Source organism: Panthera tigris, chromosome F2, assembly GCF_018350195.1.
Source record: "Panthera tigris isolate Pti1 chromosome F2, P.tigris_Pti1_mat1.1, whole genome shotgun sequence".
NCBI classification, from domain to species: domain Eukaryota; kingdom Metazoa; phylum Chordata; class Mammalia; order Carnivora; family Felidae; genus Panthera; species Panthera tigris.
Genome location: NC_056676.1, coordinates 33895239 through 33908855, shown reverse-complemented (window position 1 = coordinate 33908855; position 13617 = coordinate 33895239). Strand labels below are relative to the sequence as shown.

Genomic DNA, 13617 nt, shown 5'->3' with positions numbered 1-13617 from the left:
TTCTTAGCTGCAGGAACTGAAAGCATTTAACACATTAATTTGAGTGATTTTTGAAAAGAGTATGGTGCCGAACCTCCCAAGCCACTAGAAAACAATGGAACCACCCACAGAGCAGACTGGAAAATTACACTGCTTTTTTATTCGGAGAAGTAATGTGGCAAGTGACATTTCTCTTTTTTATTCAAATGAGGCAATGGAATGTTTTCCAAACTGGGATCACTACCAACTAAATCAGTTTAATAGGTCCCAAACAGCAAAGAAGAAAAGGATTCGATTAGGCTGTTGTAACAAATATCAGAGTATATAACACCGAGTAGCATATACATATGTGTGCGTACAGGTTGTAGTGTAAAAATGGGTCTTCTTTGGGTTGCAGTCACTGGGTTCAGGGAATTATCTGAGGTCACTTGGCTACTGAGACAGGATAATGATCTGGGACATTATGATTATCTTCTATTAGCTTGTGAGCAGATCATTTTTAGAGAAGGGTAATTTTTTTTTTTCCTGTGCAGTTTCCCATTTGGGGCTCTCTATAAAAGTGAATGTCCAGACCTTTCACACTGCAGGTAGGTTTTATTTATTTATTTATTTATTTATTCATTCATTCATTATAAAAATTGTTTAATGTTTATTTCTATTTATATATTTATATCAGAGAGAGAGAGAGAGAGAGAGCAAGTGACAGAGGGGCAGAGAGAGAGGGAGACAGAATCCAGGTTCTGAGCTGTCAGCAACAAGGCCATCGCGGGGCTCCAACTCAAGCCGTGAAATCACAACCTGAGCCGGAGTCGGAGGCTTAACCGACTGAGCCACCCAGGCCCCCCCCAGGTAGGTTTTATGCCAAGGAAGCACCTTCAAGAGGTACCTGGAAAAGGTGCTATCCTTGAGCAGTCCCCTGCCTTTTCCCTGCACCCTGCTGAAGCTGAACTTACAAAAGTTATCTGACCTTTTTGAATTGTTTCTTCATCTGCAAAATGGATATAGAATTCGTACTTTTAGGTTGTTGTGGGGATTAGACAAGATGATGTAGGTGAAGAGCCAGCATATAGGAACTACTACTTAATATTATCTTTTTCTTCTCACTTTTACCACCTATTTCAAAAATAATTTGATTCATTTCGCTAAAGACTTTGGTTTTTATTCTCTAAATCAGACTATTCTCAGCCAATATATTGGCATCAGCCATCACATCTTATAATTACTCAGATTTTAATTTGTATATATCAGTATCTATAAAACCAGAACTTCTCCCTCCATTTTTGTTAATATACTTCCATTCTCCCGGTGATAAAACTTCAAATCCTCTCTGGTACTTTCTCACTCCAAATCCCCTCTATTGTTCCTTAATGTCCTCTCTGGTTTCCACTCTGTGTGCCCCTGGTTTAGAATGGCCACATGACATCAAGATTACTGTGAGCTCTTAAATTGATTCTCCCAAGTTCATTTCCTCCTCATGTACTCCCTGCCTCAAATTTAATCTTTACTAATAATTATTTTGATTTTGTAATGCTCCTATATGAATCTTGGAGTCACTGAAAGTTGTAGGGAGATTAAGAATGACCTTCATAATATTTGTAGTGTCTTGCCACTGACAGAATGGTTTTAATGGACATCAACTCTCAGCCTTACCAAAATTTCCCATTTCATAGATGAAGAAACTGAGGTTCAGAGAAATAACATGTTCATGTTTTCTATGCTTGCAAGTATTTGACTGAAGATTCAGACATGTCTCTTGTCCTCATTAGTTTTTCTAAAACTCCATAATCAGACCTCCAAGGTCCTTCAAAATTTTTCCCAGTCTAAATTCTAGCCTTTTCTCTAGGTATTCTAGTATTGCAGCCAAACTGGTTTACTCCTCACCTATATGCTTTTATATAGGAATCTGTATTTTATTAATTTTCCCTGCTGGGGCCCAGTGCCCAACCATCTCAAAACTGCTTCCCTGCATCTCACTGGCATTTTCCTAGCCTATAGCCATGAAGATCTGTTTCACTTTTGAGTATATCTGCTATTTATAGGTTTCAACTGTTTTTGTATTTTTAAATTTTAATTGTTTTTACTTATTTATGATATCCTTTCAGCTAGATAGTGTTTAGGGAATGAATAATATCTTATTGTATATCATTTCTCCACATCATCTAATGCAATTTTTATTGCATAGATGAACTTCAAATATTAGTAGATTTAATTTGTGATTAAAAACTTAGGACCATGGGAATTCAGGCTGGTGCAGCCACTCTGGAAGACAGTATGGAGGTTCCTCAAAAAACTAAAAATAGAACTACCCTATGACCCAGCAATTGCACTACTAGGTATTTATCCTAGGGATACAGGTATGCTGTTTCGAAAGGACACATGCACCCCCATGTTTATAGCAGCACTATCAACAATAGCCAAATATGGAAAGAGCCCAAATGTCCATCGATGGATGAATGGATAAAGAAGATATGGTATGTATATATACAATGGAGTATTACTTGGCAATCAAACAGAATGAAATCTTGCCATTTGCAACTATGTGGATAGAACTGGAGGGTATTATGCTAAGTGAAATTAGTCAGTCAGAGAAAGAAAAATGTCATACTACTTCACTCATATGAGAACTTTAAGAGACAAAACAGTTGAACATAAGGGAAGGGAAACAAGAATAATATAAAAACAGGGAGGGGCATAAAACATAAGACCATAAAACATGGTCTCTCATAAATATGGAGACCAAACAGAGGGTTACTGGAGGGAGTGTGGGAGGGGGGATGGGCTCAATGGGTAAGGGGCATTAAGGAATCTACTCCTGAAATCATTGTTGCACTATATGCTAACTAATTTGGATGTAAATTAAAAAAAAAAATTAAAAATTAAAAAACAAACAAACTCAGGACCAATATAGCACTTCATTATACAATTCCATGTTACCAAGGTTGAAACTCCACATTTTGATTCTTATTCACCAGAATGAATGTTTCTAAACAAACTGGTGCTCTCTGAAGAACAGAATCAGCTACATAGAACCATATACTAAATACCATTAATCATAACCATGAGATGGGAAGAATTATTTCAGGAATTCAAAAGTCTAGCAAAAGAGGGGAAACTGATTCTTGTTGTGTATACACTACAGTTCAGGGAGGTTCTTATGATTTCCCAGGAATTCTTATGGTAATGCAGTTTACAAAACATTTTCAGGAATTTCTGATGCTCCTGATGATTTAGGATTAGGCCAGGGAGATACCATCTAAGTATCAGATAAGAAAACACCATGCTAAAAGTTAAGCAGCCGGCTTAATATCCTAGAACCAGAAAGTGGAAGTGCTAGGACTTGAACCCAAACATGTAGATATTTCTAATGTGAATTTTCAGATTCTTACAAGGTACAAAACACAGCCTTAGGCTAGAGGAACTTGGACAGAAAATTATATAGTTTCTGTCCCTTTTTTTAAAAAAATGGATATTTCTTTTTAAAATTTCAGCTTTATTGAAGTACAATTGACAAATAAAACTATAAGATATTTATTTTAGAGAGAGAGTGTGTGTAAGCGGGAGAGAGCAAAGGGAGAGAGAGAGAGAGAGAGAGAGAGAGAGAGAGAATTATAAGAAATCTCCACACTCAGGGCTCAATCCCATGACCCTGGGATCATGACCTGAGCTGAAATCAAAAATCGGAAGCTCAACCGACTGAGCCACACAGGCGTCCTGCAAACTTTAAGGTATTTAAAATGTACATTTGATGGGGCACCTGAGTGGCTCAGTTGGTTAAGTGTCCCACTCTTGGTTTCAGCTCAGATCATGATTTCGTGGTTTCGTGAGTTTCAGCCCTGTGTGGAGCTCTGCACTGGCAGCATGGAATTCTCTCTTCCTCTCTCTCTGCCCCTCCCCCACTCACACTGTCTCTGTGTCAAAATGAATAAACTTTAAAAAACAATAAAGTGTACATCTGATACACATATACATTGTGAAAGGATCCCCCCCCCCCACCTATTTAACTGACACCTCAGTGGCCTCACATATTGATAGGCTCTGCCCTTAAGAAGCTTAGAATATAGGAGGAGATAGATTCATTATTCAATTATGAGTTAAGCCCTTAACTGTGGTAATTCAGGGAGCTAGAAGATAGTCAAGTGCGACAAATGTCCTCCCTCAGCATGATGCATCTATGCAAGTGTCACAGAATTAGGACTGTTACAAGGCATAATAGAGTACAAAGTTAAGGCTTGTCAATTGTACTCCAATAGGGGTACAGGAGGAAAAAATTTACAGAGGAAGTAACTCAGAGTGGAGACTTTAAAGAGGAATGACTGTTCTCCAGGCAAACAGGATAGAGAATGGAATCTGTGACTGAAGGAATAGCTTTACAAAAGGTAGAAGGATTTTGAGGAAATGCTTACAAGGTAGAGATCAGCAAGACTGCTCCAGTCTTTTGAGCCAAGGGTGAAGTTTATCCTGTATGGTGAAAACCATTGAACTATTTTTGAACAGGAAAGTGAAGGTATTGGATATGCACTTTTAATACAAGGTGAAAAAAGTGCTATAATTAGAGGCACAAATAATATTTAAGGGAGCATGAAGAAAGCCTTTTGAACTAAGTCATATATACATACATATATATATATATATATGTTTAAAAATAGATAGTAGGTATAAATACAGGTAAAAAGTAAAAGGTCACCCATACTTGTCATCCACCACCCCGCCCACTCATTCCCAGAAACTATTCTTAGTTTCTGTTATATCCTTTCAGTTTCTTTGTATCTAGACCATCATATAGAAAAAATATTTTTAAATTTGTCTGCCTTTTTACTAAAGAGTACTATGCCACACATAATTCTTCCCCTTGCTTTCCTCCCTTAATAGATCTTGGTGATCTTTTTGTATCAGTTCTCTTAAGAGAGTGTCCTCATGCTTTTTTTTTGTAATAGCTGCAGAATATTCTGTGATGTGAATGTTACATAATTTGTTTAATTAGTTCCCTGCAGATGGACATTTGATTTGTTTCCATCTTTTGCTATTCTAAACAATGCGATATGAAATCTCAGGCCAAGTGTATATGCACTTGGAATTTTGATAGGTACTGCCCAATGGCCCCCTTAAAGATCTTTTTTTTTCAGTATTTTTACTCACCAGAGTGGAAGCCCTTTTAGGGAAGGGACTGTATCTTATTTAATTTTACTTCCTTGACTCTAGCCAGAAATGTTTAATATGTTGTTGTTAAATTAATTTTTATTGGAAAGGAATGAAGGTCATGTCCTCTAAACGTGAGATATAATCAACTTTCCTCATTCCCTTTCAAAAAATTACTTTTCAAAAAAGGAAAAAGTTTAATTCAGAGAGCCAGTGGACACTTTTCACCAAAAATTTTAGAAAATATGAATTACTAAATTCTAGAGATCTAAAATATTAATTTTACCAACTTGTCATTTTTGAAGAGGAAAGAATATTTGCAAAAGTCTTACTTGTAATTTAAAAAATTCTAATGAGGGGCGCCTGGGTGGCTCAGTTGGTTAAGCGTCTGACTTCAGCTCAGGTCACCATCTCGCGGTCCGTGAGTTGGAGCCCCACGTCGGGCTCTGGGTTGATGGCTCAGAGCCTGGAGCCTGCTTCAGATTCTGAGTCTCTCTCTCTCTGCCCCTGCCCCGTTTATGCTCTGTCTCTCTCTGTCTCAAAAATAAATAAAACGTTTAAAAAAAATAAAATAAATAAAATAAAATATTCTAATGAGGGACACCCGGGTGGCTCAGTTGGTTAGGTGTGCAACTTCGGCTCGGGTCATGATCTCACGGCTCGTGAGTTTGAGCTCCACATTGAGCTCTGCAGTGGGGGTGCAGAGCCTGCTTGGGATCTCTCTCTTCCTCTGTCTCTCTGCCCCTCCCCCACTTGCGCTCTCTCAAAACAAATAAAGTTAAAAAATTTAAAAAATTAAAAATTCTGACGAAAATAGCAGTGTTGCCATGATAAGACATGGAGAAAACTTAAATTCATGTTACTAAGTGAAAGAAGCCAATCTGAAAAGGCTACTTACTGTATAATTCTAACTATATCACATTCTGGAAAAGGGAAAACTACAAGAGAGCAAAAAAGATTCGCAGTTGCCAGAAGTGGGATGGGGGAGAGGAATGAACAGGTGGAGCAGAGGATTCTTAGGGCAATGAAAATACTTTGTATACTATAATGATGGATACATGTCAATATATTTGTCCAAACCCATAGAATGTATAGCAACAAGAGTGAACCCTGATGCAAACTATGGACTCTCCGTGATTATGATGTGTCATTGTAGGTTCATCAATTATAACAGGCTACGGTAGGGAATGTGGACAACGGATGAAGCTGTGAGTGGATGCAGGCAGGAGGCATATGGGAAATCTTTAAAATTTCCTCTCAATTTTGCTATTAACTTAAAAGCTGCTCTAAAAAAAAAAGTCTTAATTTTTTAAAAAGTGTTAATTCTTTAAATTTTTTAAAATGTTTATTTATTTTTGAAAGAGAGACAGAGTGAGAGACAGGGAGGGGCAGAGAGAGAAGGAGACACTGAATCTGAAGCAGGCTCTAGTCCCTGAGCTGTCAGCACAGACTGACATGGGGCTCGAACTCACAGACCAGGAGATCATGACCTGAGCCTAAGTCAGAAGCTTAACTGAGCCACCCAGATGCCCCCGCAAAATGTTAATTCTTTAAAAGAACATTTTATGCCACTTTGACTTTATTATTTTTCTGCCAAGTCACTTTTAAAGACTTCAAAGTTTCCACGTAGTACAGCCTTCCAGCACTACCAATGGGATAGGCCATGTGAACTAGCTTCCCCCTTCTATCTCTGGGAACAGCAGAGTCACAGAGTGTCCTAGCAACTGATTCAGGTCACTGTTAGTCAGGGGCAAACCTTGGAACAGATGAGTATTTCTGGTCACACTAGCACAATTGTATATGCAGTTAAGCACAATTATGAATTCTAGGACTTTTCAAAGTTTTTCTAGACAATGTTCATTTTCTCTTCTAAATTTACCTGAAACCTTATATTCTTTCTAAGTAAGTGTAAAACAATTTGTTGATGTCAGAACACTCTTGAAGTCTAGAGGACTTGATAACACTAAAGGCAAATTTAATCTCTGCCAAATTAGCTCTTCTTTTACAGAAAGTGTCTGTGTCAGCACATAGTACCACAATGACAGTTTTATCCACTCTTCTTCCCCTGTATTGGTACAGTGCAGATTTTGTGCAAATGTAAACAGAAATCCTTAAGTCCTTAACATTGATCCTGATAAATGCCCTTGATTTTTTTTTCTTCAACTCTTTTTTTTTTTTTTTTTTTTAAGATTTTATTTTTAAGTGATCTCTACATCCATTGTAGGGCTCGAACTTACAACTCCAAGATCAAGAGTTACGTGCTCTACTGACTGAGCCCACCAGGCACCCTTCTCTTCAACTCTTCATCAACTCAGAAGATGGCTCGGTTTCTCTCAGTGTATTTGCAGATACAACAGCTGCATTGCTTTTCCCAAGTTATTTATTTCCCAACGTCCTATGAAATAATCAGGTAGGGCAGACCTTATTATTATCCATATCAAAAAGGAGCTGACATCAACATAGGCATAATCATTTATCTTTAATTCGTGCTCAGGAGGCACAGACATTTTAGTGGAAAAAGAGTTGTGGATATGTCTATACTCCATCCCTGACAAGAGTGTCAGATTAGACAGAGGCATTCTAAGCCTGAGCATCCTCAACTGTTAACTGCAGACATGAAATCCTTATTTAGATTTATTTTCTCAGCAGCCAGTATAACCCGTAGTTTAATGACCCACACTTGACACTCCTGGGGGTCTCCAAACAGATTGGCACACAGATTCAAACATAGTTATGAAATGAGTGGTTAAAAAAATATATTAGGAGGAAAGAAAGATAGAAACCTGAGATAAAAGAACAACAAAGTGTTGATGGATGTGACAGGATCTCTTAACCAGGGTGCAAGGATGGCTTTGGGTGGCCCAGGACCCCTGATATTACATGGAAAATTCTGTGTGCATTTACCTGGGTGTGTTTTTCTAAGAAGAGTCATTCTCTAGATCTTCGAAAGGGTCCGAAACCTATTTTTTCCTCCCAAATTGAAGCTGATGGTGATTTCTTTCTGAATTCTTTCGTGAGCTGGCTAAATCTGGTTTTGTATCATATTTTAGGTATTTTTTGTATTGTTTGTGTTAAAATTTGCATTTTTTAGCTTATTTAAAAGTTGGACTGGGGCATTTGGCTGGCTCAGTCAGAGGAGCGTGTGACTCTTGATCTTGGGGTCATGAGTTTAGGCCCCACTTTGGGTGTAGAGATTACTTAAAATAGATAAATAAATAATCTTAAAAAAGTAAAAGGTTGATTGAAAACTAAAAAGAATTCATTGAAGTGGCTTCTGTTAGAAACACTCATTCTGCCTTGTGTTCATTCACTTTTTCTACTTCAACTTAAGCACATTTTCTTTTTTTATTCAAGTATAGTTGACATACATTATATTAATTTCAGGTGTACAACACAGTGATTCAACAATTATCGGGGTACCTGGGTGGCTCAGTTGGTTAAGCATCTGACTCTTGATTTCGGCTCAGGTCATGATCTCACAGTTTGTGGGTTCAAGACTCGTGTTGGACTCTGCACTGACAGTGTAGAACCAGCTTGGGATTCTCTCTCTCCCTCTCTCTCTCTGCCCCTGCTCCTGGTCTCTCTCTCTCTCAAAAATAAATAAACTTTAAAAAACAAAACAAAACAACCCAATGATATACATTACAAAATGCTCACCGCGATAAGTGTATAGTGACTGTCAGTCACTACACAAAATTATCATAATTTTTATGCAGAGTTTCTGTACATGATTAACATTCTTCAGTCACCAAACTCCTAATATGCTGGAGTGATTTATAGTTTGGGATTATATTGTAATTATACGTAGCCTACAGAATTATTTATCATCTGAAAGATTTTTCTAGCTGTCTCCATTGCTAATGAAAGGAGTAGGTTAATCTCAACTTGGGCGGCTCCACCTTAACTCTGGCTTTAACTGGTCAGAATTACAAACAAGTGACGTAGGACCCTCAGACTCAGCAAAGTCACCTTCAGGTTTTTTGTTTTGTTTTTGCTTTCAATACCCTTCCTAGCAGTTTTGATCCTTATTGCTTTCTTGCTTTTTCTAGAAATATCTGGAAGTTTTAAAGCACCTTATTATTGACGTGTGTTGATTTTATAAGTACATTTCAAAATGAACTAGTGTAGTTGTTTTTATAATAAAAATAATGTTTCATAGATGAAAATCTTTGGGAAAGTTTTGAAAGTATTGTAGCTTAAAGATAATTTCCAGAGGAAAGGGGAAAATGGGGAGGTATCAGTCAAAGGGTGCAAAGTTTTAGAAACACAAGATAAGTAAGTCCTAGAAATCTGTATAGCATAGAGCCTGTAGTACCCCCCCTCCCACACACACACACACAAATAATAACAGGCAGGAAGAAAGTTTTGGAGGTAATGGTTGACTTATGGCATAGATTGTGGTGATTTCATGGATGTATACCTACCGCTAATCTCATCAGGTTGTATACATTAAATATGTACAGTTTCTTGCATGTCAGTCACACCTCAATAAAGTGCTTAAAACAAGATCATTTTCATTTACCTAGTGCTTCAGTTTCTAACACATTTCTCATGTATTATCTCATTTATTTCTCCAAACAAAGCAGGCAAAGCAGGCTTTACCATCGTATTTTACAAATGAGGACACTGAGGCTCAGGTTTTGAGCCTTAGGCCACCTACCTAGCCCCAGGAGAGGTCAAAGTCAGTACTTTTGAATCCAGGGTTAGCCTCACCACTTGCTCATCTCTTGACTTTTTTCTTAAGCTTCAGTTAAAGGTAAAAACCTGAAATAAACTCTCATACCAATTTATACTAATAAACTAGGTATAGAATAAAACTCTCTAAACCAAGTTTCTTAGCATTTTGTTGGGGGGTGGGGAGGGCTTTTGTCCCTGGGCAGTTTGCTGAGTCCTTCTCCAAATATTATTTATAAATATGTAGGATGAAAATACATAAGATTATGAGTGAACAAAAGATGTTAAAATACAGTTATCAAGATGTTTTAAAATGTGTAAAACATACTTACTTACTAAGACATTAAATATCAAGATTAAAGAGTAAGTGTAATACCTAGTATAAGTGCAAAATTGTGAAAATATAAATGATATTTCAAAGTATCTGCAAGAATTGTATGGGGATATGAAAATACTGACTTTCTATTGGTGACAAAGCACTAACCACTGATTGTTGCCTACATTCATAATGAAAGGAAATGCTAAATTTCACTTACAGAAAATTGGAAATAAAGATGGAGTTTTTTTTTTTTTTTTTTTCCTCCTCCAAGTTCATGGACCCCTGAAGTCTGGACCCTGGGAATAAAAACCTATTCTGGACTCTCAGGCCATGGGAACACAGTCGGTTCTTTAAGCTCCCAATGGGAGGTGTCATTCCCTTTTCCCCTTTTTACATGGTGAGAAGAGCAGCTCTTACCTTCCAGGGTCTCGCACTGGACCAGGTTTATGTAGTCCTGCTGGGTCAACAGACTGGCCTTGCACCCTCGCACCAGGCCTTCCAGGTAGCCATGGTCCACGTTAAAGTAGAACTCGGCACCCTCCAGCATGACCAAAGGGATCAGAGCCAAGTTGGGCTGAAACAGCTCCGGATCCTGGTCAGCTCCTGAAGATTTGCTCCAGTCTGGAAAAAAATGCTCAATTATGAGTTCTCAGGAAGAAATCTGTCAGCTGATAGTCAGGGTTTTCATGACTAGTTTCTTCTGGTTTCTGTGGCTTTCAATAGCCTGCTCAGCCCTGTTTTCACAGCAACAGTGAATCAGCTGGATAACTCGAGTAAACCCTGGAAGCAAACCATGGAGAGTAGGAGACAGGGAGGGTCAGGGCTCTGCTCTATCCCTCCCAAAGGGAGGGTCCCCCTCCCAGCTGTGCCACTGGAAGGCCTGAAACACCTGAATGTTTGGTAAACATTCCTCCCTCCCTCGGAGCCTGTGAGCTTTCAATTGTAAATTACATTTGTCCTCAATTTCTTGAAGATTATTAATATGAAGAAAGAGAGGGCTTTTTTTCTTTTTTTTTCTTCTTTCTTTCTTTCTTTCTTTCTTTCTTTCTTTTTTGAGAGAGAGAGAGAGAGAAAGAAAGAACACAAGTGGGTAAGGGGCAGAAAGAGGAGAGGGCTTTTTTTCTCTTTTAAAAATTAAGTTTTGTAAATAGATCAGGTGTGAGCAGGCAGTTTGAAGGATCCTGAGAAGCTAATTCAGCAATGCAGTTGTTTACTGTAAAACAAATGTTTAGTAATGTCTTCGCATAGCAAAGCCTGATAGCTGTTTTCCCCCCACCCCACCTCCCCCCCCTTCCCCTAGCCCCTTGTCTGGGATCTGAGCCCAGAAAACAATCCTGGAGACAAATACACAGAGCTGTGATTCTATAATAAGCCACTACCTCTATAAAATTGGACCGTTTATAAGGTGCTCTTTATTTTCTTTTTCCCATTTAAATCTCATGATTACTAGAACATATAAATCAGGCAGATAGTATTATTACCCAAATCACAGATAAGAAACCAGATCTCAGAATCCATGAGGCAGTTCAAAATGTACAGTTCATAATACAGTAAGTAGTTAATTAAGCCAGGACTTAATTATTGAGTTTCATGCTCCAAAAAGGAGTGCTTGTTCTCTCCTATACTTAGCTCAAAAATTGTGTCAAATATCCTGAACACTATTTTACATAGATAGTATTTCACTTTCATATATATATTGTGTCAAATTCTTAATTGAATTTAAAGTGCCAGAAATTTCCTGATCTCTGTCTCAGTATGTTCAAACTGGGAGAAGCTAGATAAGATTGAATCACAAGAAATTCCGCTTTAGTTATTGAAAATCAGAGAGCCAAACTTGAGTTAGCACAGTATTCAGTAAATAGAGGTTCTTTTTATCACCATCATCATTATCCAACCCTCCCCCCAATAATTCCACCATCCCCAAACTACCTGAGTACATTTTAGGTTGAATCATTTGAACTTACAACTTGTGTAGATCAAAAATATATATATATGGTTGCATATCAGTAATTTTATACAGTTCAATTCAATACAAACTTACAATTAAATAAATTATAAAACAAACTCATCATTCCCTGGACATGTTAGCATATTACTACTATGAATGCACTTGAGGTTATGTCTATTGTATATATGTGGTAGATATTCTGTATAATCGTGTGCTCCTATGCTTATCTTTTCAAGTAAAGGTTTAATGATGTCCTAATTGTAGCTTGAATTTGACCATGGTGAGAGTGTTTATACTATGGAAATAGGCAAATGGTACAAATCAAGGCTTTATTTATTATTGTTGGTCGTTTGTCCAGACTTGAGAAAATGATGGAGAAAATGTTAACAGTGCAAATTAAACTTAAAAGTATGTGGTATCTATAGCCATTACAATGTGAACTGCAAAATTTGAAGAAATCGTTTTTCATTATTCAAAAACTATTATCCAATGTAGCGAAGATGGCACTCACGTAATGAGGAACAAGTGAAGTTCTGATGTACGGTTTTCTTGTTTCATCCTAATCTTTAATGTAAATAAAAATGTCAACCACCATTAATGTTGGAACTACATTTATTTGTCAATTGCAACCAAAGTTTGGCTACAGAGAGTAGAATTGAACAAAGATCAATGAAATCATTTTGTGAAAATCAATGGACTATATGGAATTTACAATTTGGAGTATTATTTTATTGTTATTTGTAAATTGGGTGGTACATATCCTTAATACTATAAAATTTATAATAAACATATACACACATTTTGGGGGGAAAGCTGTTATTAAACATTCGAAGTATAACTCACAATCCTCAGAGTTTTGCCCAGAGCTAGCCTTGATGTCAACGTGCTCAAAAAAGAATATTGTGTGTGTGTGTGTGCAAAAAGACTTTTTAATTTGTTATCTTTTACATTTATATGTAGAGCCTGATATGCCCCGATTCGAGAGACCCCCCGAAAACAATCCACCAGAGTCCAGAGTCAAAGCCAAGCGGCAAGGGTCGTTTATTCCAGGTTCGAACCTGGTCCTCCGCACACTCATTGCCGGTGACGCTAAGAGGCCCCGAGTGAGGATCTTACAGCTTCTTTTATAGACAGGCACAAACAAGTTAGGGATTTTTTTTTGCGGTTACAGAGCTGTTATTGGTTGACATTTAAATTTGAACACTCAGCAGAACTTGATTGGTTTCTGCCTTTTTTTCAAACCACTCAGCAGAACTTGATTGGTTCCCGCCTTTAGGTCAGACCACAACTGGGCATGCCCTGGCTGGTTCCGGGAATGGCGGCGGGGGGGGGGGGGGGGGGGGGGGGGTCTTTTCTTTGCAGTTGTGAGTACACCTGGTAATTTTTCTCTTAGTCTCTCATTCTCCCCTCTCTTTGGTGCCTTAAGAGCCAATCTTGGATCTTATGTGTCTGACTCAAATGTTTCGGTAATGACGGGTTGGTATTGGGTCCTAAGGACCATCAGTTGGATCGTGTTAACTCGGTCTTTGATAAAGGCAACTAGTTTATTAATAATATAAGG

General features: G+C 37.8%; 1 protein-coding gene across 2 annotated transcripts in view; it reads right to left on the bottom strand.

The window, feature by feature from the left end:
* The window catches only part of ATP6V0D2 (ATPase H+ transporting V0 subunit d2), a 47634-nt gene extending 36936 nt beyond the window's left edge, over positions 1-10698 (bottom strand). For both annotated transcript variants that reach the window (XM_007084318.3, XM_042973146.1), the window contains exon 1: positions 10526-10698. In XM_007084318.3, coding sequence (XP_007084380.1) covers positions 10526-10655 — 130 coding nt within the window. In that variant the 5' untranslated portion in view covers positions 10656-10698. The remainder of the gene's footprint in view (positions 1-10525) is intronic.
* Between the last annotated feature and the right edge of the window lie 2919 nt (positions 10699-13617).